The 26,925-nt window shown below is 42.9% G+C and overlaps 1 protein-coding gene across 1 annotated transcript; it reads left to right on the forward strand.

The window, feature by feature from the left end:
* The first annotated feature begins 9,528 nt into the window (after positions 1 to 9,528).
* ZNF114 (zinc finger protein 114) lies at positions 9,529 to 25,553 on the forward strand. The gene is made up of 4 exons (XM_036231760.1): positions 9,529 to 9,632; positions 9,733 to 10,142; positions 15,270 to 15,396; positions 22,304 to 25,553. Exons 2-4 carry the CDS (start codon positions 10,140 to 10,142, stop codon positions 23,431 to 23,433), a joined length of 1,260 nt encoding a protein of 419 aa, XP_036087653.1. The 5' UTR covers positions 9,529 to 9,632; positions 9,733 to 10,139; the 3' UTR covers positions 23,434 to 25,553.
* The last annotated feature ends 1,372 nt before the right edge of the window (positions 25,554 to 26,925 follow it).

Consider the following 26,925-nt stretch of genomic DNA (forward strand, 5'->3'; position numbering starts at 1 on the left):
CTTGGCAGAGTACAAGAAAGAATTCAAATGCACCCAGAGTCAGAGTCACATTTTATATTAAATTTTATTAGAGAAGGGATAACACTTTATAGGCAGAATGTGGTCTCCTCTCAGAGACACAGAGAGAACCAGAGATTGACTCAGAGGGACAGACAGAGGCAGACAGACAGTGAGAGGGACCAGGTGTGTTCCGGGAATTCAGTATCTGTGTCAGCCTTGGTGTTATTTGAAAGAGGTACAGCCGTTTTGTGCTTTAGTGCAAAAAAATCCATATGTTTATATATTTAAAAACTTTTTTTTAATTTCAATATAATATATGATTCTGTGGCCTTATATTGTTCCATTTTAAGGGTAATAAAATATCATTTTTCTTTCCTCTTCTGACTGTTGTACATTAATTGGACAGTATAAGTGCATTGTTATTGATATATTTTTGTGTTTTCTAATTTAATCTGCTTATTTTATGATTCTTTACCCTTTCTTGCTTTAAGTTTGATGAGGACATTTTTCTTGTTACATTTTTTCTCTCTCTCTCCATGTTTAAAATCATACATTCTCTTTATATTTTTTATAATTACTATTAAAGTTTAGCATGCTTTTTAAACTTAGCAAATTATAAAGTCAACCTTTTATCTCTTCTGACCAATATAAAAATCTAAGGACATTATACTTCTAATTATCTCCTTCCTAAATTAGATGCTATTGTTCTCCAGTCTCTAGCTTGTTATTTAATCTGTGGAGTAGTATGTTTTCATACACTTTTACTGGCATGGCTGATAAAAATGAGTTCTTTTTACAACCCAGTCCATCGGCGTAATCTCCAGGCTCCAGAAGTAATTAATGAACTTAAGAGAGGAGGCATGTGAGAAATTCAAAGGGAAGGACTTACAGAAAGGGCCCCCTCAGCCAGTTATAGATTAACCACACTCTACAGATCTCTGAATAGTCTTCTAGAAACTTGTCACACCTACATGAGAATAATCTGTAAATGGATAGGACAGGTGGTCAGGAAATTCCTTCTCCTTTGCTGCCCTCACCTGAAAGGCCCCCTCTCATCCTGAGTCAGGAGGTGCACATAGACGCTCAGATGAAGGAATCACGCGCCCCTGGCATGGATGCTGCAGGGTATATAAGCTGTAAGAAATCTATCTTGCGAGCTCATGCTTTCGTGCTATCTAGAGCCTCATGCGCTCTGCTGGCAATAAATTCTCCTTCCTCCAACAAAGTTGTCTGAACATCCAAATTCCTCCATCAGGTGTCGCTTCCTACAACGAGCTCTCCATTACTGGATGTATTCAAGCAGAATTGGACAAACACCACTGGGGAAGCTGTCCTTAGTCAAGGGTTCTTTGTCCCCCCAAAGCTGGGTTTAAAATTTGGAGAGCACGTGTGTCTGTTCATTCAAGGAAGGAATCTCGCACTCCTTGGATTCTCCATCTGGTATGCCATTCTCAATATTTTGACTGCCGCGGTGGGAATTACGGAAAGAAGGGGACGGAGCATGCTACTCTGTGCTCTCAAATGTCCCTTTCAGCAGCAAGATCATATAAACCCTGTCCTGTGACCGCTGCATGTAGTAGTTTATCTTCTTGGAGTCTTTCAGGACCTGCCTTGATACTTCCTGTTCCACTATGAACAAAGGAAATAGCTTTACTACTTTGTTTCGATTCTGTGGACGGTACAAAACCACAGGATGGAGACCAAAGGTCTGCTTCTACTGGCTCGGAGCCTCTTCACCCTACACTACCACCCACCTACTCATGCAATCACACTTCTCCATAAACTTGACCCCTGTGTCAATTATTTTTTTTCAGATAATCTGAGTTGGCACGATTTCATAACCTAGGCAGTGTAACATCCATAATGGAGGGAATTTCTCTAAGATAACTTCAGCTCCTAGAGGCAAAGGCATTCACTTGGAACTTAGTGAGGCAAGTACACTTGTTAGTTACAGCAGGGGTCCTACTCCAAACAGAGTTTCTTACTCACTCTGCGAATGGGTCCAAGTCGGCTAACCTCTCTGGGATGGGGTGTGAGAAAAAAATGGGGTACAGATGTGAAAAAAATGGGGGCTTACTGTAAAACACAAGTCATTGGCCCATTTGCTGCTCCTATTGTAAGAAAGAAAAAACTAAATTTCAAATCGCTCACTGTACAAGAAATTCTTTTTCAAGCTCCCAAACTAATTAACTTCTTTGCACCGTGAGATCTTATTACTCATTCACATTGACACACATGACTCAAAAGCATAACCCCGAGAGGGGACAATCGTGTGGAAGGGGTCACACCTTCCTCCTGGTGATCCCACCAGCTAGGGTAGCAGTTTCTTCTGGAAGATTCTTTACTACACACTGCCACTTTCCACCATGGTAACTCATCAAAATGGAGATTCTGCTACAAACATGAAGACCCAGTTGGTATCTACAGAATGTTTGCCTTAAGAATGGACAAAGATAGAGAGGTGGCTAATCGTCAAAGGAAATCTTATCTGCTTTTATGTAACCTATTAAAACAGAAGCCGTGCTAAAGTAAGTATTTTGAATCTCGTGGGTTATCTTGGACACTCATGTGGATATTTGCATCGATGGGGCAACTGCTGGTGCCTTAGCACAAGTCAAGGAAGTGACGTAATCTACGAAAGCAGTCATCGTGTTCTTTATTTTTTGTTTTTTAGATTCATGCTTTTTAATTTTTTTAAATTCGTTTATTTAAATTAGGATCAAGAATACAGTACATTAGTTAGACATCTATATTGTTCATAAGACGATCGCCCCTCCCTCCCCATGGCCCTCCACCTAGTCATCAGATAAAGGACAACTGCATTCCCCTGCTGTGCTCCCCCTCCCCATGCACAACTATCAACTACTCATTTGTACTTCTTTAACCCTTCACCCCTTTCTCCCAGCCCCCAACCCCTTCCCCTCTGTCTATCACCAAATTGCCCACTATATTTGTGAGCCTGTTTCTGATTAGTTCGTTCTTTTTATTCCTTAGATTCTGCATATAAGTGAAATCATATAGTGTTTATCTTTCTCTGTCTGACTTATTTCACTCAGCATAAGAACCTCTAGGTCCATCCATGTCATTGAGAATGGTAGGATTTCATTATTTTTTAATGGCTGAGTAATATTCCATTGTATATATGAACCATAATTTCTTGATCCTATCATCTGTTGATGGGCATTTAGGTTGCTTCCATATCTTGGCTATCATAAATTGTGTTGCCATGAATGTTGGAGTGCATAGCTCTTTACAACTTATTGTTTCGGTTTTCTTTGGATAAACACACAGAAGTGCAATTGCTGGGTCAAAAGGTATATCCGTTTTCAATTTTTTGAGAAACCTCCATACTGTTTTACCACCACAGACTCACAGAAAAAACAAAGCCAGTTTCAGTTACCTTCCTTGATGAAGCAAAATAAACATGATTGATTTTGTTGAAATTCGACCGCCGTACACCTGTTTTTGATGTAATGTGCAATACATATTACAGCAATGCATACAAAACTTATGAGAGGTTGTACATAAAATTTATCTGCCACACAGCAAAGTATGCTGTCTGTCCCAAAGAAAATGAATCTCGCTATTATTTAAGTTGTAATATAAACCAGCTCCTTTTTTTCATTAAACACCACTTTTACTTGAAAGAACGAACAACTGATATCACGCTGTGGTTATTCAGCCTTGAGTATTTGGGAAACATTTTGTGATTTTGCAAAGGTACAACACAGCTAACATGAACTTATATAACTTATAAACCTAGGTAGGATAAAATGATTATACTAATGCTAATAACTCTAAAGGTGTGCCTATTTAACCAGACCCAACTCAAACTAGCTTTATATCAAATATTTTTCCCAGATCATGGGATCCTGAAAAGCATTATTAGTTTCTATTATATTTTTGAGAATTTGTATGTAAGTGACGTTGGGAAGAAGCATAGAACTACACAGGTCGATTCAATATTAAACTGAGTTGTATTCAGAGCCCGCACCGTGCTGTCAAACCACAGAGAACCTGCAGAATCTTTGTTTTCCTGGGGTGGTCAATGTGTGCTGCATTACCTAGATGTTGTCATTGCTTCAGAGTGATCACTTGAAACGCCATGGACGGCAAGAATTATTCGGGGTTCGATTTGCCTACATCACGTGAGGGGATTCAGCAGTGAAAACATCAGTAGTAATTTCCTTCTCGCACAGATGGCCAAGATGAAACTAGGTATTGGAAAACATTACCAAGGGAAGCACATAGTGACACGTCTGAAGAGTAGCACTTCCTGGCCCCCAGCACGAAAGCCAGGTGTCCTACGGGAGGAAGTTTCAACAACTCAAGAGCCATGAACTCACACCATTTTGTCGCAAAGCTTAAGCCTGTTACAGCACAATTCTGTTCGGCCAGAGGGTGATTGATTTGATTGGAGTTTTCTGAGGTACAGATAATTTCTAATTTAAGCTTCTCATATGCATCATCTACCACCACCTCTGGGTGCCCCATCCTCAATTTCACGGCTCTCGTTTGTAACCACAGGAACATTTTTGGTTGTTGTTGAATCTAAATTTTTTTTTACAAATCCCAAGGCTTGATCTCAAAACGTAATACAAAATGATACAAAAAGATAATGTCTAAATCACAGATTTAGACATGTTTCCTTACAGTCTAAAGTCACCTACAGTTCACACACACACACACACACACACACACACACAAACCTCAGTGTGGTTAGTTGATCCATATAATATAGCCTCTTATCTTGAAAATACCCCCTTTACACATACAGAACCATTATGATTTTGCTTCTTCATCTTATCCACAAGGATAATTTCTGTTCATTCTTTCTAATCGATTCTAGGACCCATTATTTTGTGAAACACTCCATTCTCTCTTGGAAATAATTGATCAGCATTTCTTTTACATCATCAAAATATGTGTCTTTATGAACACTAGTCTGATCTTCACTGCTATTGTTATTTCTTCAATTCTGTACTTCTATTCAACTACGAACTTTTATATAACTGAGACCTGGTACAGTGCCTGGTAAATATTGACAAAATGTAACTCAAGCGTCATCAGAGAAAAATATATATACACTTGAATGTCACATGTGTATTACATTTGTATACACAATACATATTATAAAACATATTATATGCGTGTACTGTATTATGTATATGTATATAAACAATCCTTCAATTGTTTCTTTAACAGAAACATAGACGTAGACTTACTCTTCCATCATGTAGATATACGTTGTGGAATGAAACCTATGCAATCCACCTGATTTTGTGTTTATACAAGAGGGAGGAGTTCCTATTACACACACACACACACACACACACACACACACAAACCCTTAAAATGAAGGTTTAAATTATTTAAATGTTAAAATCACTGTGCACTTAATATATTTTATGTAAATGAACCAAAGAGAAATCAGCCTTTGAAACAAAAAAAAAATTCTAATAAAACAATTCTTGTGAATTTTTGCGAAAATCTTGTGAAATGATTAACCGTAAGTTAATTCATGATTACACTGGTTAATCCAAAATATCCAATTTTATTTTCCTGACTTCATCAATCATAAGTCTACTGAATGCACCATTACAAGCTATCCTATTGAACGTCAGGTGGTTTGGATGGTAGACAGAGTTAAAATGGCTACCTCGAGCATTAATCATAGACTCGTGTTACATGTGGTCTTTGCTATGCAGTCTCAGGAATGAAGACCAAGGATGTGTATTTAGGCAGAAAGAATAATGTTGTGTTTGGTCCTGGGAAATACAAATTGTATCCGATAAAAAAAGCAAATTGCACAGAAAGTTCCATAAATAGCTATAGCCAGACTGTCTTTCATATCTTTTATTTTCTTTATGAAAATGTTTCCAAGGCTTAACATATAAACTTGCCAGAATGATGTCAAGATATTCATATTTATATTAGATGTGACCCAAAGACACACTCCAGTGGACACATACCAGGAGTAATTAAGGCAGAAGTATAAAAACCGGACAGTTTAAAAGAAAATATAAATATATCACTTTGTCACAGGAAGAGACGGGACACCGAGGCTATAAACAGGAAGCAGCATTTATTGATGCCGGCACCGGGTCAGCGGATTACTATCCAAAGGCTGGGCCCCGATTGTGACATGGCAGGCACTTTTATACAGTCTTGCCTTACACAGCTACAGAGATAAGGAAGAACATTGATTGGTTGGCAAGCTATGAGAAAACTGATGTCAGCTGCAGAGTCCTTGGTGGTGGCGGGGATGGGAGGGCGGTCAGTAACAAACTCATTTGAGCAGGTAATGGCCAGGCAGAGCCAGGCTGCCACTACTTGACCAAACTAAAGGAAGAATACAGGAATACTTTGCCCCATTCTTTATGTTGTTTTTCCAAATACTAAATGTTGAGAACCGAAAACCATCATGGTCCTTAAAATCGCATTTGTTAATTGTTAAGCAGTGTTTGCTTAAGAATCCAATATCAAAACTTGACCCATTTCTAGAATGCTACTTTAAAGTTCAGAGCTGCCAACCCAAATATGTATAGAGAGGTTCCCTTTCCTCCACATCCTCGCCAAACCTTGTTTTCCCTGTCTTTTCTATGACAGATTCCCAATAGCGATGAGACGGTATCTCTTCGTGGTTTTGATTGGCATTTCTCTGACGACGTGTTGGTTTGATACATGTATTTTTAAGGTCAACAGGCTAAATTCAATTACATCAAGTAATTACATGAAATATAAATGGACTGACTCCAATTCGAAGACAAAACTTGTCAGATAGGATTTTTGAAATTCAATTAAAGTAAGTATTAGAGATGCAATTTAAATAGCAATACCAAAAAGTGGAAGGGAAAAAAAAAACTTAAAATAAATTATACCACAGAAACACGAACTTAAAAAAAAAACTGATGTATTAATATACCAACATATAAAGGCATAATTCACAAGAGCCAAAAAGTGAACTGACCCATATGGTCATAGATAGATGACTGGGTAAACAAAATGTGGTCTATCTATACAATGGAATATTATTCAGCCATAAAGAGAAATGGATACATGATACATACTACAACATAGAAGAACCTTGAAAATACTGTGTTAAATGTGTTGACCCAGAGAGCGAATGCACCTGTTGAGAAGGGCTAACTGGACTCAACGTTATAAACAGAGCCTAGCAGCCATTACTAAATAATGGCCTCTCCCACAAGGTCTTCAGGAAGACCACACTAAACCTGTTGCCTTCTGCACTAAACTGCAACCCTTACGTAGGAGTTCCTGCAATCATATTTCAACCAATAGGACTGAGACTTTTCCCATCCAATTGAGATGCAGTAGCTAGATCTTCATTAGCATCTCCACTGACCAATCAGAGCAGCTCCATTCTGACAAATCAGGAGAATACTTTTTGAACCAATCAAATTGTGAGGATTTGAAGTTCTCACTGGCATGAGAGCTTTCTACCTATATAAGTTGGCTCCTGGTGGGGCTGTGCATCCTTTCTTCACCTAAGAGTGAGGGTTGTGTTTCCCTGGCAGATGTCACTCAGTCCTGGAGTGAGCCAGAAGAGGGTCCTCACCTGAGGATCGTCTCAGAGCGCTCCTGTTCCAGGTCTATACTGCTGGGTAATTGAGCTGCGTGTGCCTCACCAAAAATTGAGAATTCCTGTTGGGGCTTCCTGTTGGCCTTGAACTGGTGCCAACAATCATTGGTTGACAAATTAAACCAGACAAATATCGTATGAGTCCACTTCTATGAGGAAGGAAGAAAAATTAAATTCATAGCAACGGAAAGTAGAGGTTACCAGGGGCTAAGGGGAAGGGACATGAGGAGTTAAGATTTAAAGAATAGAGAATTTTAGATTGGAAAGATGAAAACGTCCTGGACATGGATGGTGGTGATGATTGCCCAACAGTGTACATAGCCTTAATGGCACCTAATTTACACTTAGAAATGGTTAAAACGGACATTTTGTTATGTATACTTTACGACAATTTTACTATGGACTTTGGGTGATTATAATGTGTCAATGTAAGAGTCATTTTGGTTTTAAAAAAAAGCATTCTGGTGAGTGTTGTAGGTAAGGGGGTGTTGTGGTGCGTTCAAATCTAAGACCCACGGAGCCAATTGAGATTAATTATGAGCCTTTATTAGCTGACCGGCAACGGACTCTCCACCATGCAGGGTTAGAGAAGATTAGCCCCGGGTCTTTGTTTGAGGCAGTTTTATAAAGCCTCGGACTACTTCCTAGAACAAAGAGGGTAAGGAAATTACAGAGAACAGATGTTAGCGTTAATGTCTTTTACAAAGATAAATGTATTTGGGGAACTACTAAATCACACCTAGCCTGATAGGCAGTCTTGTTATCTTTATCCTGGAATGTTGCACCTCTTCCTGGGGCTTTGGTGACTAGAGGAGTCATTCTTCTCCTTGTTTCTGATTTACTGGGAAGCTTCGATCCTTACATTCTCAAGGGAGGCAGCTCATAAAACCTAAAACTACACCAAACAAGTAAGCAGGTTACAAGAGTAGAAACTGACCATTAACACAATACAAATACATTGTCTCGTACCACACTCTGGTTAATAGGTGAGCTGATTACAGAAGCAAACACTGGCCATCTTTATATCCTATACAATACATTTTCTAAAACCACACCCGAGCAAGTGGAGTAGCTTCTGGTATCTAAAGATATTTCTTCCCTGTAGCTGACTTAGCTAGTTGGTTCACTTTGAAAATTTTCTACCCTTAACAGGAGGAGGCTATCTCTGCATGGGGGGAGGGTAGAAGTATATGGAAAATCTCTATACTTTCCTCTCAATTTCGTTGTAAACTTAAAACTGCTCTAAAACAAAAAGCTTTTAACTTAATCTCACCCTCTTTCTGCCTGTAAAAGCCTTCCATTTTGTACAGCCTTCCAGTCACCAGGTGAGATGGTGCCCCATATGTCATCAGTTTAGCTCAAATAAACTTACAAAAACCCACACCTCACCAAAAAATAAAAAAAAAAAAAGCAAGGTCTATATTAACATTATACAGCGTAAGCTTTAGGGTAGAATTGCACTACTAGAAATGAAGGCACATTTCATAAATACGATTATTCATTGCTTCGATATGATTTCAGATCCACGTGTTTAGGACAAAAATGAAATTGTTTTCAAAAGTAGAATTGTTTTGATATCGGAGGAGTGAAAAAAGGCTTGTGGGGATGTCACCTCATCTATTGTCCTTGATCAAGCCTGAGCAGCCCGCCGGCTAAATGGCTCCGCTGGGGCTTGCCAAATAAAACCTGTGGAGAGAAGGCCTTTAAGACCAAACACGGAAAGCCTGTGAGGACTATTCCAGTGTTCCTCCCGGCCAGGTGCCAAGCCTGGGAACCTGCGGCCAGCTGTGGTGACAGCGAGGGTCTATGGCTGGGAGGCAGGAACGATGTGGGAAAGTCCCGCGCCGCTAAAGATCAGGGGTGTCTGGGGAGAGTTCTGCAGGAAATGCAGATACGCTGTGGGTGGGATCAGGCTCAGGGCTCCTGGAGGCTGGGTCCTGCGGGAGGGCTAGGGTTCAGCCCACTCCCCTCCCCCCACCCCTCTTCCCCTCCCGTTAACACGTCCGTTTGGAGGAGGGGTCTGGAGCAGGTACAGAATCCCATCTCTGTCCTGGATCCTGGGGCGGGGGTGTCTTCATGGGTTTATTTGATTATTCTTATTAATACGGTTCCTTCCTTCCCGTCTACAGCCCTGCAACACTAACACTCTAGTCTCTGGCATGAGCTCTTGGGCTGCGCCAGTCGCAATCACACCCAGAAGCCAGTGCTGGTGTCGCCGGATCCTGGGCCCGGGAGAGGGGACACCGAGGCAGTAAGCAGGAAGTAGCGCGCATCCTTGCCTGCACCGGCTCCGCGGATTCACATCCAAAGGCTGAGCTCCTTGGGATTGTGGGTCTTTTCCATTGATACGCGTCTTAGGCTTCCTCAGGCTCCTGCCATAGGAGGGGAGTGTACTTTGATTGGTTGGCGGCCCTTAGGGGAAGTGAATGACTTTCTACCGGCCTAGGAAGCTGCTCGGGCCTGACTTCCTCAGAATCTGGAAGGAGCCCTTCGGTGGGGCCAGCGGCAGACGCGTCCGGAAGCCGGTGCTGGTGAAATGGTAAGCGCGCCTGGGTCCACACCGCACGGGTCCACGCCGCGGGCCGCCGGGTCGGTTCCGAGGCGCCGAGAGCAGCTTTCTGCAAAAGCCCATACTCCGCCGGGGCGGGGAGGGGGGTCCGCCTCCCGCGCGGGGCGCCCTAAATGAGCCCTTCATCTCGCCCCCTGCAACTCTGCAAATCGATCCCGACCTGGGGGAGGGCGAGGAGGGTGAGGAGGGTCCGCGTGCGACTGGGGCGGCGGCGGGGCTGTTACCGGAACCCTCGAAAGTGCTGTGATGAAGGAGAGGTGGAATGTTCCAGACGGCCAGCAAGGCCCGTTGGGTTCTTCTAGAGAAAGGGCTTTGCGGATCGAGTTGGGTCCGACACGTTCTTCCTTTTCGTGAACTGAGACCCCCGTAAAGGGTGTTTACTAAAGGCCAAGGTGAAGAGAGAGGCAGCGGGGTTGTCAGGAGCAAAACCCTGGGTCTGAGCAAGTGGCACTTTGGTCGTCAGGTCCGCGCTGGAGGCCCGGCCAGGTCGAGGGAGGGCGGCGGTCATCGTAGGATTGAGCGAAAGGGTAAATTTAAATGAAGCCCGTGCTTAGATGGGCTCGGGCTGAGCTGTGTGCCCAGGGCTCGTCCTCGTACCTGGCTGTTTCCTTGGAAACCACCAACTCCATAGCTGTGGAACCTGCGTTCTCAGCCCCTTCTCTCAAACGTGCAAATTGCAGACTGAGGCTCCTTGGTCAGCGCGACTTAGATGCCCCAGGCAAGAATGGGAAGTTTTTTCTTACCCATCTAATGTCAAACAGCCAAGTTTTAGGTAAGCTGTGATTTCTGGAGAACAAGTTTTCTCAATAAGAAAAAGTAAAAAAAAAAAAAAAGTTTTTTTGACTTTGCAGTCTGATATCTCCACCTGACGGACAGCAGAATAGCCTTACACATACATCATTTCACAATGTGAGGGCTGCCTATAATCCCTAGTTTTACACTGAATAACTAATTATGTGTCATGTTCCTTTTTGTTTTGTAAAAGCTAAGTTAATGAGAACTCTGGAGTAGAAAATCCAGGGGGATTGTGGGAAACAACATAAATGTTTTGAATGTTTTAACACCTCACTAGTACGGTTGCATATTTCCCTAAAAAATGGAATAGGTAGGTATTTGTGAGGTGAGGGCATGCCGTTCTGACTAGAAGAAACACAGGTTGGTCGCGCCAAGAGAACTTTGAAATGAACTCTAACAGAAGGAGTTCCGATTTTAGCTGTGTTAAAATTCAACCAAATACCTATAAAGTTCTGATCGTCTTCAATTAAATGATTCAGCACACCATCTGGCAAGGGGTAGTACAAAATGGGAGGTTTATGTAAGAAGCAGAATGGGACAAGGGAGCTGCCGACATAAGGAAAGAACAGATTATTTGGGGGCGGGATCTTCTCTTGGGGAAAGAAAATGGGAAGGAGTTTTATCCTGCAGATCGCCTCTCTATGGAAGAAGGCTGAGCCTACCCCCAGATTACCTCCCTGGTGCTTGGTCAGAAAATTTCAAGACTGGTTGATAAAGATCACCTTTCTGAGAGAGGTTAAACCGCAGTTAGATCAGCTATGAAGTCTAGGTTTGGTATTATGCGCTTTAAACACAAGTGACGCCATGTGGGGCCTGTGGTTTTCTCTGTAACAGCTGGAAAATATGACTTCAAAGTAAAAAGTCAAACTCGTCGATTTAGTTGTCAATTCATTATTTAATTGTAAACTGTATTTTCTGTAATTATTTTTTCAATATGCAATAGATCGAGGTGTTTAAACAATCTAAATGATTAGGGAAAACCTCGAAATGCTTTCTCCGTCCTGCCTCAGTTTACCCTGCTCTCAACTCCTGGCAGCTACCATTTTTATAGTTCCTTGCATTATCTTTCCAGGGCTCCTTATTTTCCCTTTATTTCATGAAAATGAGCTTCTTTTACACTCTTCCGCAGCGAACACAAGGAGTTATTGTCATAGATTTTAAAAGATTTAAGTGACCAAAAACATATGTGGGTCGTGTTTTAGAAACTAGCCAGATATTTGATTCTATAAAAACAGATTGCTAGCATTTCTCTGTGCAGTAATGTCGCGATCACATTTTAAAACATGCTTCATGCTTTAGGAATATATGATGACGGTATTAGAACGAAATGCCAGGATATCTGGAGTTTTGTCTACAGTCATGCATTAGGAGGAAAATAAAGGAGGTAGGGAGATGCTGGGAGGCGGACAGCGCATGGAAGCTGAATGAATGGTGGACCAGGCCTTGCTTGCATTTATTCTCACTATGTCCTGTTGTTGTGGCGTGTTCAAATCTGAGGGCCCCAGAGCCAATCGAGATTAATTATGCGCCTTTATTAGCCGGCCGGCAACTGATCCTCCCCACTAGAGAATCAGCCTCGAGCTTTCAGAGGAGGTAGCTTGTAAAGCCTAAAACCACATCAAACAAGCGAGCAGGTTTACAGAAGCAGAAGTTAGCCATTAGTATATCTTTGCACAGGACATCTCCTAGATATACACCCTAGTTATACATGAAGCAGATTATAGAAGCAGAAATTGGCTGTTATTGTCTGGTGCAAAAATGTTAGTTCTGGGGGACCCTTAAATCTTATAGCAAACAGGGCCTGGTAGCCAGTTCTGTAATCTGCACCCTGGCAGTGATGTTGTTTGCTTTTTTTTCTTTCTTGGGAGCTGGCGCTTGAAGATATCACTACTCCCTGTCTTGCCCTAGTGATTAATTTACTGGAGAATTTTTCGCTATTACAGTGTGTGCTTGATGCTTTCCATAATTTAGCAGCAACGTTAGAAAAGCTATTTATATCACCGAGCTTTTTAAAGAAGGGATTGGTGTCAGATTACATGGCAGATTAAGTATAATGAAATTAAGTTTTAATCCACATTTACTTACTATGTGACTATGAAAAAAATTCATAAAGACAAGAGTCCATAAAACTAATTTACAAGTCAAATTTTTAAATAATATAATAAACATGTAGGTTCTCAGATTAAGGAAATCAGCCACTTGTGTGACTTAGGGGGGGAAAAATTATAACCTGCCTGGTCAGAGTTCAAATTTCCTGTTTCTACCAAAAATACATTTTAGAGTTAGATTTCTTTTCAGCAGGGTTCAAACACAGATTTCTTTTCAGCAGGGTTCAAACACACTGCATAGATGATTTTTCTCTTTCGGGTCTCATAGTGTAACTGGAACTTGCCTCCTTTTTGCTCATGACCTTGACCTGTCGAAGGCACTAGGTTAATGCAGTGGAAGACCCCAGCTGTGTAACTACTCCGTGCATGGTGGAAAGCCAGACTAAAGGTGCAATGAAGTTAGAGTGGACGTTTTTGTAGTGGTGCCCCTCAGGCGATGTGTCCTTCATAACACAAGACATTGGTATAAATACATGGGTTCTTGCCATTATATGAGACACTTCTGTGTCTTGGCACCATTAATGTTTGTTTCTTGAATCAGTTATTTCATTTGGGTTGCAAAACGGTGGCTTTTCAATGCAGTCATTTCCTCTAAGTGTTTAGCTGGAATTCTGTAAAAGTTTCCTGTTATTCAGTTACTCCCAAGTAACACTTCTACTAGAAAGACAGAGAGAAGACTTAATGCTGCCTCTCTATTAACCAAGTTTCAGAATAAGGACGGAGCCTTCCTCCAGAGGTGAGAAGTGCTCCTTTATTCCATTTGACTTTTCCTTTTTGGTATCTTGTTGAGCTCATGGATTTATAGTATCCAGTGTGTTTTCATGAATCTCGCAATTTCATGGTTGAGAATATTCTAAATTAAGCTGTTGCACGACTTGTGCAGCTGGCTCTACCTCCTCTTAGCAGAGTGTGGGACGATTTGTCTGCCTTCTGGAACCACAGGCTACTTCCAGCCCCCAGTCATACTTCCGGTTCCTGCCTCAGCCATTTCTCTTTGTTTCCTGCATATTAATTCTAACCCTTTTCTTTGTATAGACTGGTCACATGCTCGTGCTTATATTCTATCATAAAGCTGGCATTTTTAGAACGTTTTTAATTTTATATTTGAATCTTTCTTCTTGGACTAAAAAATCTTGCTTCCTAACATTAACATAAGCCCCCTGCCTGATCTGCAGTACTTATAAAATATTTGTAAGAAGCAGTGACAACATTACTTTTAGCAGTAAAACTACCTGGTGACAGGTCTGGTGCCCTTTCTTTTTGTACCATAAAATCTTACGCCCTAAGGTTGTAGAGTGCCTTGAATGAACTTTTTACTCCCAGCAATTAACCTGCCAGCTTGATACATGCTTCATTCATTTTAATTTCTCCATTTTAGAATTGTTTTTATTTTTCAATATGTGAAGAGAATATGGTTCCCAATTAAAATCTATATAACGAGGTTGTACTTTGACAAATCTGACTTCTATTCCTTCCCCTTTACTGTTTCTTGCTCATAAGTCTGTAGTTTACAGGACACGTGCTTGGCCCTTTTATCGTTCTTTCCATTTGAAATACAGAACGTAACCGGAGACCACGTGATTACCACTTTGCATCTGACAGAAGGATCTCGCTCATTCTCATCCATCATCCACGGCTCTGTAGTTCTCTGTTTTGTGGATGCAGCATAGATTTTAAGCAGTCCCTGTAATTGAATATTTGGGGCGGTTTCCAGTCTTTTGCTGTTATAAATCAGTTTCAATAAATAATTATATGTATATGTCATGACTTTTTGGCCAGGTGTTTTTGTAATCCCACGAATACAAGTCCTGAAAAAATGGATGAAAACGTATGAAATGTTGGTAAATCAAGCCTCATTTGCCTTCAAATTAATGTGGGACAGTTTTATTGACAACTTGCAGTGACCTCTCCTAGGCTCGTTGATGTCACCCCAGTCTCCACTGTCATTGTCCTGTGACCTTGGTCCCTCTGTCTGTCTGGATTTCCTCTTCTCAGGAAGACACCAGTCATTGGGCTAGGGCCCACCCTACTGTGCTGTGACCTCATCTTAACTCCTTCCTATCTGCAGTGGTCCTATTTGCAAATCAGGTCACATTCAAGGTCCAGGGGATTAGGATTTCAGCATATCTTTGGGAGGGAACACAATTCAACTTCTGAGAATTTGCACTGAGCCAAAATGGATGTGTGCTTTTAGGACCCAGTGACCTTCAAGGATGTAGCACTGAACTTCACCAAGGAGGAGTGGGCCTTGCTGGGCCCCGAGCAGAGGAATCTCTACAAAGAGGTGATGCTGGAGAACTACAGGCACCTGATCTCCATAGGTAAGTGCCCCTTCCAGCGCTCCATCCACCATGGGATGGGACGAAGGTGACAATGGGACCCAGCTCGTTAGGCCCCAGAATTATGACTGCTTCCGTAGGAGGCGTGGGGTTTCTCCCGTGACACAGAAATCTGTCTGTTGCATTACATTTGTATTCCTGTCATGGTTAATAGCTTTTGGGGGTCCTCAAGTGGGTGAGTGTAGAGCATAGAGTTAGTGCATTAGTGAGAAAAGTGGAAGTTCGGGACATTTGTGAGCAGTTCACTTCCTCAGCTTCGGAACCACTGCAGACCAAAGCGTGCACCCCGTTTCATGAAAATTCCTGGTACTATTTCCTTACATCACGCCCACTCCCATTCCCCAGGGACCAGGATGTCAGCTAGGCCGGCCCCACCTGCTCTGCATTCTGAGCAAGAAACAGGTCTGGGAACAGCACAGGGGTTTCCCTAGGCACTTGTGTGTCAGAATGCCAGGCACACCCGAGTCCTTACGAGGAAGTGTTGTAGCCGCCAGCCCCCGAAATACACACGGACCACCAGAACTCAGTGAGTTATAGGAAACACACTCTTTATTCAGCCAGCTGGGTCTTCCAGGGGTACGCAAACCCTAAATTAAGCCCTGAAATGTAGAGGTCCAGGGTTTTTAAGCCCAAAATCCCATTCTTCATTCTGTCTAAACACAAAGGTCTATTTTTCTTCTATTTACTACCTGTCGACCCACAGGTCAGGTGCGCGAGCGGGGGTACAGAAGCAGAAAGCTTATTGTTAGAATGTTATGTTCCTATTGGTGACAGCCTATGTACCCATGGACATAGCCAAGCAGTCATTTTCCAGCCAGCACATGCCCCACTGGCCTTAGCAGAAAAGCAAATCCTTGATTCTTCATGCGGAATTTGCTCATAGCCCCTATTCTGTAATACTAAAGTCTAATAGAATTAATTCTCCTCCTTATATATGCCAACAAGAAATTGAGGAAACATGGGCCAAAAGTTAACAAGAGGAGGAGGAGGATTAAAGATTAGCTACAGCAGATAGAAGGGTTGTTAGCCATGGCGACCAAATGAACATCCTATGAAACTAGTTATTTGATTCTAGTCTCTGTTTTTCCCAGGCATCTAAATTTCTCTGTACTAGTACTAAACTTTCTCTAATTACTCCAGAGTTATTGGCATAGAAGCAACAGGTTTCACCTAGAGCCATACATAATCCATCTTGTTCTAAAAATAATAAATTTAAACCTCTTCTATTCTGAAGGACTACTTTTGCTAGTGAATCAACTGAAGTTCTAGCCTGCTGAGCTCAGTTAAATTTAGGAGAGTTCCTAATCCGACATAAGAAGGGGGTTTTGGGTTTAGACACAACCAGCAATCTTGTCCTATGTCTGGGGTGATCTTATTTAAGACCTTGTGTAATGTCCTCAGCAAAGTTATTAATATTCCTTCTGGTTCTGGCTGTGGCTGGTCAAATGCCTGGGCTAAAGAGGAAAAAAGGAAGAAACAGAGGGTTAGACTTATGTACGCTTGAGTCTTAGTCTTAAGGGCCCGTCTTCCTGAGCTGTCCACTCTCGTGCTGCCCTTACGTGGGGGTGATGAATCCAGGATAGGATGCCATCTACTTTAACTGCAGTGAGCGTCATCAGGTAGACAGTGAAGGGTCCTTTCCATTTGGGTTCTAGTCCCTTGGAAATGAAGTTCTGGATCCACACAGAGTCCCCAGACTGAAACTGATGGGGAAGTCCATCCCCCGAGGCTGAGTGGGCAGCACAAACCCAGGGCCAAATCTCCTTCTGTACACTTTGAAGGGCCTGTAAAGACTTAAGTAAGACAAGGTTATGCAGTTCTGCCTTTTTCTCATCTTCTATTCTAAGTATTAAAGGTGGGAGTTTTCCAAAGAAAATTTCAAATGAGGTGAATCTATTAATATACAGAGTACATCTGGCTCAGAGAAGAGCTAAGGGGAGAAGTTCTACCCAGGTCCTGCCAGTTTCTAATCCTAACTTGACTAATGTCTCTTTTAGGATCTGATTCATTCACTCTACTTGGCCCAAACTTTGGGACCGGTAGGCGCAGTGGAGTTTCCATTGGAAATTTAGTTAGCTAGCCAATTGCTGTGATACCTTTGCTACAAAGGCTGGCCCATCATCCCACCCTAAAGTTCTGGGGAGACCAAATCAAGGGAGGATTTCTTGTAGTAGTTTCTTAGTAACTACTGAGGCAGTCTCTTTCCTGGTAGGAAAGGCCTCTACCCATCCTGAAAACGTGTCTATAAAAACAAGTAAATATTTGTAGCCCCCCACAGTCAGGGTTACCTCAGTGAAATTGACTTCCCAGTGGTCCCCCAGATAAGTTCTTCATCCCTATGCCTAGGTTCTTCTATCTTCCCCTTCTTTGGATTAACGTGGGCACAAGCCGGGCATCGTGAGGCAATCTCCTCTGTAGTTCTTCTCCTTTCTAACAAGTGAAAGTAGGGGTCTAAAGCTTGGAGCATCTTTGTCCACCCTAAGTGCGTGGTCTGGTGTAGCTGGTAGAGGAGAGTCCTTCCAAGGGCCCATGACAGTCCGAGTTTTCTATCAGGGGTCGTCCACCACCCCTATTGGTTCTTAGTGGCTCCCTTGTCTTGAAAATATATGTCTTCTTCCGCTGTATAGGTTGGAGATGGAGGCAGTTCTGGGTAAGGGACAACAGTCAGTAGATGCAGTGGGGGCCCCACTGGCCTTGTGGCCGCTGTTCTTGCCTCTGCATTGGCTCCTCGGTTTCCCTCAGCCTCAGGACTATTCCCTTTTTGAAGCCCTTTACAAAGAACAATAGCCAGAGCCTTAGGCATCCACATGGCTTCAAGTAAGGCTAAGATTTCCTTGTTCTTAACATCCTTCCCAGTTGAAGTCAGAAGCCCTCTTTCCTTGAAGATGGCTCCGTGTACATGTGCAGTGGCAAAGGCGTATTGGCTGTCAGTGTATATTGTGACTGCCTTATCCTTTCCCCATCTTAGTGCCTCAGTGAGGGCGATGAGTTTTGCCTTTCGAGCAGAAGACCTATGGGGAAGAGCTTGTGACCAGATGGTGCCAGTTAGAGTTATGACCCCTGCCCCAGCATACCTCCTTCCTTCCTGCATGAAGCTGCTCCCATCCATGAACAGAACTTCATGGGCCTCAGGCAGAGGGGAGTCTTTGAGGTCTGCCCGCGAGGAACACACAGCGTCAGTGAAATCTGTGCAGTCATGAACGAGGGTCTCGGGGTCTGGGTCTGGCAACAGATTGGCTGGGTTGATGACAGTAGCTTTGGATTTTAGCCATACATTTAGGGTTATCAGGTGCCTCCCTGGTGTTGAACACCTTCTGGGCTATCTCAGCAAGTTGGGACAGGTTCATCCCTGCGAAACCTTCTAATTTTTGCAATTTACACCGGATATCAGGGGCTGCCTGAGTAGCAAAGGCTATATTAATTGCCTGCTGGTTCTCGGGCCTCAGGATCAATGGGGGTGTATACCCGGTACGCCTTGTTCAAGAAACACTCCAGGGGATTCCTGAGGTCCCTCACTGTATAACTTCAGTTACCTTAGAAAGATTAGTTGGCTGACAAGCAGCCATCCTAATTCTCCCAATTAGAATCTGGTGGTACCGATCTAATGCCATTCTCCCTGCCTGAGAATTGTGTCGCCAGTCTGGGCGGGTGGAGGGAAATTCCTCCTCAATCTGTTCCCCTGCTTCCTCAACTCTCCTCCCTCCCACAGCTATCTTTTGTGTTTCAATCTGAATGTGTCCACATTCTTCTGAGGTCAAGGGGGTAATTACAAGCTGTTGGCAATCGTGCCAGGTGGGGCAGCGAGTCTGAAAGACACTTTTTAAGAGTCCCATCAATGCCTGGGGTTTCTCAGAGAAAGGTGTATTCTGTGCCTTCCAGTTGTACAGGGCACTAGTCAAGAAAGGCACATAAATCATAAAGGGCCTGTCTGTGTGATGCCCCTGGGGTGGTGCTTCTCGCAAGGGGAGGATGGCCGGGGTGGCGGTATCGGCTGGTGCCCCGCCCAGAGTGGGAGCAGGAGGCCCATAGGGGTTACCTGCTCACGTCTGAGGAGGTGAGTCAGTGCTATTGGGGCTCTGTTGTCCTGGATTATAGGGTGGGGGAAGGTCACTGTCCTCCAGTGGAGATTGGAGGACTGAGGGACTGGGCTGTCTTGGAGATTCAGTTGCTGTATCTTTCAGGGTGCCCACAACTAAAACTTGCACCCCTAGAGAAAGGGCACACCGGCGGAGCCAAGGAGGTGGGGGTTCCGAACAAGGTTTAACCATTGATCGATGTAGGGAAACTAATCAGAATGTCCTGGGTCTCCTGTTACAATCTTCCGAACATTGCTCACTAAATCCCTGTCAAAAGAACCCTCCGGAGACCAGTTTACATCAAAAGATGGCCACTCAACTTTACACAATGTTCTTAGTCTGCCTGGAGAAAATGTTATGCCATAGTCAGCTCCCTCTACAAACCCTTCTTTGAAATGTCGCAGGAGACACCCCAAGGGTGTCTTCTGTGAACTTGGGCTTTCCCCCATCGCTTGCACAGAAAACACAAAACACAAAACAGACACTTAGACGAGAACAATTACTGAGGTGCAGGTGGATCCAGAGAAGTCCACCACCCACAACCTAGACAGGACCAGAGACAATAAACAGAACCCGACAACAGGGCACAGGAGGCGGCGTCCCGCGGCCTGGCCATGGTCCGGGAGATATGACTGCGTCCAGTCTCTCCACAGACCCCCAAAGACTGGTCAACAGAACGAGAAAGGTACGTTTTATCCAGACGCCGAGGCCTCGGAGATTCCAGATTCCCATTGGGACCGGGAACAAAGAGTGTGTCCTGAAAGTTGTGTCCTTGACAATTGCATTAACCCCGTCACACATTCAAGGGCCCTGGAACGTCTCAGGTTTGCCACCCCTTTGAATCCGTAACAGAGACAGCAACTGCTTCTGAGGCCAACCTGGTCTTAGATCCCAGGGCCACTCCCTGAGATCTCACTGGGGCCTCCAAACGTTGTAGCCACCAGCCCCCGAAAGGCACATGGACCACCAGAACTCAGTGAGTTATAGGAAACACACTCTTTATTCAGCCAGCTGGGTCTTCCAGTGGTACGCAGACCCCAAATGAAATGTAGAGGTACAGGGTTTTTAAGCCCCAAACGCCATTCTTCATTCTGTCTGAACACAAAGGTCTATTTTTCTTCTATTTACTACCTGTCAACCCACAGGTCAGGTGCGCGAGCGGGGGTACAGAAGCAGAAAGCTTATTGTTAGAATGTTATGTTCCTATGGGTGACAGCCCATGTTCCCATGGACATAGCCAAGCAGTCATTTTCCAGCCAGCACATTCCCCACTGGCCTTAGCAGAAAAGCAAATCCTTGATTCTTCATGCGGAATTTGCTCATAGCCCCTATTCTGTAATACTAAATTTCCAGCCAGCACTGAAGGATTTTACAAATGATGTGGAAATGTTAAGTAAGAATCCATTTCATGAACTGTGGAAAACAGTGCGGTGCCTTCTCAAAATATTCAATATTGAAGTTAAACTACTGTATGACCCAGCGACCCCGCTCATTGCTGCATACCCTGAGGAACTGAAAATGGGTGTGCAGACACAGATGCTCATGTGTTCACAGTGGCACTATTCACAGTAGCCAGAGGAGGGGGAAAAACATGTCCGTCAACAGATGAGTAGCAGAACAGAATGTGGTAGATTCAGACCGTGGCATATTATTTAACCATAAAAAGGAATGACACTCTGATACATGTGACGATGTGAACAAACTTCGAAGGCGCTATGTTAAGTGAAAGAAGCCAGACACAAGAAGGCATGTGTTATGTGGTTCCATCTGTATGAAATGTCCCAGATGGACACACCTGTGGAGACAGGAAGGTTAGTGGCTGTGGGCAGGAGGGAGGGGAAGGCAGGGAGTGGCCGCCCCATGAATGCAAAGTTTCCTTTTGGGGTGCTGCAAATGTGGAACTCTGTGGAGATGGTCATACCACGTGGCGAATGTCCTTAACACCACTGCATAGTGCGATCGAAAATGACTAATTTTATGTTGTGTGACTTTCACCTCGATTTAAAAAAAATAATAATTCGTTGCATCTGTGAGGAAAGCTGATGCTTGCCAAGGTGTGCGCTTTGTCGGGTACCTAGAGTTTTGTTTTGTTTTGTTTACCTTTCTCCATATTTTCATATCTTCTTGTTTCCCCCTCTCAGAGAAAGACCTATCCTCTTTCAACTTTAAAATTACGCGTAGACTCTGTCCTAGTCCGTTCAGGCTGATGTGACAGACTACCACAGCCCAGGGGCTTAGACACTTATTTCTCACATTCTAGGGACTGGGAAGTCCCGAGATCACGGTGCTGGCAGATCTGGTTCCTGGTGAAAACTACTTTCTAGTTTGCAGAAAACTAGAGCTCTGTTCTATTTCTCTTATAAGGACACCAATCCCATCTTGGGGGCTGTCCTCTTGTGACCTCTTCTAACACTAAGTGCCTCTGGAAAGTCCCACCTGCAAATAGCATCACACTGGGGGCAGGGTCTTCAACGTGTGGATTTCGAGAGGGAAACAACTTTAGTCTTTAATAAACTCTTCATCCAATTTTCTCCCCTTTGACTTTCCTGATCACACCCTCGATCTTGACAGAACCGTTTCTTAGCAACTTGCCTTCCATATTGAACTACTGTCTTAACCTCAGTCACACTCCTGACACCGTCCAGGCCCCTAACCTCTCTCTACTTGCTTACTCGTGCTTTCTTCCCTTCCACGTTCGCCTCCCATCTGTCAAATGACCATTTAAAAAGAAACCCAGATGGACGTTTACTTCTTTTATCTTCTCCAGCCCACCTTTACTTTAGACAAACAACTTTTGTGCCACTTTATTTCAGATGGGGTAATTCAACAAGAAAACAAAGACTCACTGCCTCCACGGGACGTTCTTGCTGAAAAGACACTTCATAAAGCCAACAGAGTGTGTCTCGTGAGCAACAATTCCCAACACTCCATGTTAGAAGACTCGGAATGCCACAAAACAGAGGAGCCTCGCCAGCAGAGGGGGCAAAAATTGAAGCAAGGTGCAGTTGTCCAAGAGAAAAAGTCTCTAGTCTGTGAATATCGTGAAATGAGAGAAAAACTGAAGCCAAGCTCAGAGTCTGTGCCTGCACGGGTTATATTCCCAAAGGGACTGAAAACCGATGCGGAGAAAGATAAAGGTACTCTTAATTCCACGAGAAAATATGTCCCCGAAAATCTTTTGAAAAACAATTGTATCTTAACAAGTAACCAAAAAGGCTATAAAAACAGCACATATGATAGAGAGTTGGGGCAGAGCCGCCTGTTGGTTCCAAGTGCGAGAACTCCAACAGAACTGAAATCAAACACGTGGACCGACGATCAGAACCGTGCACTTTGTGCACATGATATGACTTATGTGGGGGCGAACGTTCGCGAATGGGATCCATTTGGGAAAGTCTCCACTGAAGACTGCGTCCTTAGAGCACACAGGACTCGCATTAAAGAAAAAATGCACAAGTCTGAGGCGTCTGAAAACACCTTACAAAAGAACCCAGTCCACGCAGTGCAGATGCAATTCTCTACGGGAGAGTCGGATAACGAGAATAATCAAAGTGAGAAAACCTTTGCCAACATCCCTAATTCTGATTCACATGGGAGCACTACCATTGGAGAGAAAACCTATAAATGTCAAGATTGTAAGAAGTCCTATGTTTATCATTCATTCCTTATGAGACACATGAAAATTCACACCGGAGAGAAACCCTATGAATGTAAGAAATGTGGGAAAGCCTTCCGCTATTCCTTACACCTTAATAAACATTTAATAAAGCACATTATGAAGTCCCATACGTGTAAGGAATGTGGGAAAGCCTTCAGCCAGTCCTCAAAACTTATCGAACATACAAGGATTCACACGGGAGAGAAACCCTATAAGTGTAAGGAATGTGGAAAAGCCTACTTTAGTAATTCAGGACTTAAAAGCCATCTAAAGAATCACGACTGAGAGATGCCCTGTGAATGAAAGGAAGGTGGGAAAATCTTCATTTTCCAAAACACTGAAAGGGTAAAGAGGACCTATTGGTAGGGGGCTCAGCAAGTTAACCTACAGAGGAAAGTCTTCCTTGAACTCATGTATCTTACAGAAATGGGAAAAGTCACACTAAAAAGAAAGCCTGTACAGATAAGGTCTGAAAACCTTTTAATCTTCATTCATCTTTAGCAGATGTTTATTTTCACACCAGAAAGAAACCCTACGAATCTAAAGAATTTGGAAAACCTTTGATGTTGTCTCAAATTTGCGGTCCTGCTAAGAACTCGCACTGCAGAGACACAATATAAGAGTAAAAATGTGGGAAAAATTCACATTATCAATTCTTGATTAATGTACCTCTTGAAACACTCATTTCTTAAGTTACATGTGCGACCACACCTGGAGAGAGACTGTCATTGTGATAGATGTGAGAAAGCCTTTGGCTCCATCTCTTCACTCACGGGGCACAAATGAGTACACAGTAGGAGAGAAACACAGTAAATGGTATTAAAGCTGCCAGTATCATCGGCTCATCCTTCAATTGGGACTGAAATGTGTCATTTTCCAGTGTTACTTTTCTAATAAAATTCTATAAAATGATGACTATCCCTCTGTATACCCTTTGAGCTCTGCCACATAAAGCTTAATATGTAGTGGCTTTGTTACAATTCACTTAACGTACATATGGTCTCACTAATATGAAACCTTGTTTGAGCCATGTTTAACTTAGATTTGGGTTGTGTGTGCTCCATATACTATTTCTGTCCATTGTTGCTGGTCACTATTTGACTGCGTTGTAGTCAGAGTATGTAGTCTTTATGATATTGAGATAGTGTACTTGTTCTGACTCGCATGTTGGTCTCATGGGGCTGATTCCATCAACTGCCTGGCCACATCTATTCTTCCAATCTTCTTTACCAAGATTGTACATAGATTTGTTTTTCCAGAGTTAATACTTTTTCCAGAGTTAGTGTTTTTCAGAGTTAATATTCTTTCATATTTTTAAGTGCATTTCCTAGTTTTTCTCATAGGCAGAGCATGTAGCTCTGATCGGTGAGGAGAGCAGGTTTCAAGGGCGTGAATTTCCAGACAGCTGTCGAAGAGAGGACAGTGTTTATCACAGTATTCCTCTTAGCCACGTTCCCTTTGCTGTCTTTCCCCACTGCTCTTTGGGAAGTAGATGAAATTCCCTAAGTTAGCACAAGCAGCCTCAGGTTCACTGGAACAAAGGCCATGGTCTCAAAAAATACAACCCTCAAAGTACAAGGTTTTTCACTCCCTGATGACATGTTTTGGGGCGTCCATGGTTGCAGTAGACTATATTTCTAGATTTATTACATAAAGCAAACCCCTAGTTGGATTAAAACACATTGTAAGGGGAGAGTTCTATAACTCAGTTAAATGCTAAATGATCAACCTAGTATATGGCCAGTTCTCTAAAAAATTATATGTTTCAAAATACTGCATTCCTTGGTGTCAGGTGGGCTAAGAGTTCAGGACATGTCTGAATGGTCGAGCTTCTTGAATGTTTTAGAGTGTCTTACTAACAAATTGACCCTCGTTCTAGCTTTTACTGAGGAAGTTTATAATAAATATCCCACTCTAGAAGTGGATTATCAAAAAGTCTTGGAGTTTTATCAATTCTTGCTTAACGTACCTGAACACAATGTCATTATATGCATAGGAGTTTGGACACTTTCTTTATTACAGGTGAGTTTTTTTCCTGGTCCATGTTCCACCACCCTTTCTACCAACAATGATTTTTTTGTTCACTCTATAGTCGGTGCAAAACTTCATGTTCCCTTTACCATGAGCTGGTTGTTATGTATATCTCCTCCATTCCAATGATACATGCTTTTAACATCTCCTTTTTTCCAGATATCATGAAAATCTTTTGATTATTTTTTCCCACCATTTAAAAATGTTAAATATTCCTAGCTCACAGGACTGATTTGGCCCACAGATCTAGTCTAAAGGAAAAAGTGAAACAAGCCTATGCCCTGTAGAATCTGCGTTCTTGTGCAGAAAACAGAGGTCTATAAAGGTTGGGCTCTCACTAACCTGATTTTTCTTTTTAATTTTACTTGTTTAAAATTTAGGAAACATGGCTGTCCAAAAGTGTATGAAAATGTGCACAGAGTTAAAAGTCAACAAAGCCATCACCACATACCCAGCATCCAGGCCCAGAAACAATTCATCAAGAAATGCCAGGCGATCCATGTCTGTACTTTACAGGTAGTGTTCTCCAGTCCCCAAGGGGAAGCCACTATCACACGTTGGAGATGATTCATTTTTTTGTTCGTCTTTATGTTCACCACCTGCGCTTATAGACCCAAGTATCATATTTTCTGTTTTGGCTGGTTTTTATACTACCTATAAATGTCATGTTGAATATTTTCTTGTGTCTTGCTTCATTCAGAGAAAGATTAACCCAGGTGGGTCATAGGTGTCATCATTTTTCATTTTCACTTTCCTGTAGGTTATATTTTAGTTAAATTCATTTATGGGACCCTTGTTATGTATCTCATGTACACCTTGTAGACATTGCTGCTAAAAGCTTTTGGTCTCTGATGGATATTTGGTAAAAGTCATTCAATGCGGAATCGCTGGTTTGTATAATCTGCATATCTTCAGTAGAAATGTATTTTAGATGGAATAAGATTGTATGATTCCATTTATATGTCATTTCCAGAAAAAGTTAACCTATATAAACAGAAAGGAGATCAGGGGTTGTCTGGGGCTGAAGGTGGAACAGGAAATTGACTGCCAGCTGGCAAGAAGGAAATTTTGGGGGTCATGAAAATGATCTAAAACTGGACTCTGGTGATGATTGTGCAACTGGGCAATTTATGAAAGAATCGCGTGTACACTGACAATAAGCAGACTTTACAGTTTGTAAATTATACCTTAATGATTTTATAAAGGAAGGAAGGAGAGAAAAAGACTCCACGGGTCCTCTCGGTACCCACAACTGCAGGGCACTCCAAAGCTTTGCTAAATTTTAACTTTAGGTGATGGGAAGACCTAGGCCAAGGGACCCACCCTGTGGGTGAGTGAGCTCTCCAAGGTGGCCCTGTCTCCCTCATCCCCACTGCTTTCGTTTCCCCAAATTACTGCTTTACCCTAGAATCTGGGTGCACCCGGGCCCCTCCCCATCAGCCCTAGACCATGAAAAGGGAGTGAGGTTTACTTCTACCCCCCAAGGAGCACTGGGCAGTGGAGAAGGACCCCGACTGGGAGTCAGAATCCCTGGACTCAACCCCAAGGAAGGGGGAATGTGGGCGAAGAGTGGGGAGGATGTAGCTCTGAGGGTTCCCTGCCCCACACACCCCATGACCTTGGCCCTCAGTTCCCACAGCTGTAAAATGAGCGTTTTAAACGATTGGTTTAACAAACATATGCCAGGACCCTTCGAAGTGCTGTACAAATATTAATTTGTTTAATGCTTACGACAACTCTGTAGTT

Source organism: Rousettus aegyptiacus, unplaced genomic scaffold (genome assembly GCF_014176215.1).
Source record: "Rousettus aegyptiacus isolate mRouAeg1 unplaced genomic scaffold, mRouAeg1.p scaffold_m13_p_14, whole genome shotgun sequence".
In the NCBI taxonomy this organism is placed as follows: Eukaryota; Metazoa; Chordata; class Mammalia; order Chiroptera; family Pteropodidae; genus Rousettus; species Rousettus aegyptiacus.

Bases quoted from the DNA above. Each gene is read 5' to 3' on its own strand.
- ZNF114 (XM_036231760.1), top strand. The intron at 15,397-22,303 runs GTAAGTGCCCCT...ACTTTATTTCAG, and splicing joins CAGGCACCTGATCTCCATAG to ATGGGGTAATTCAACAAGAA.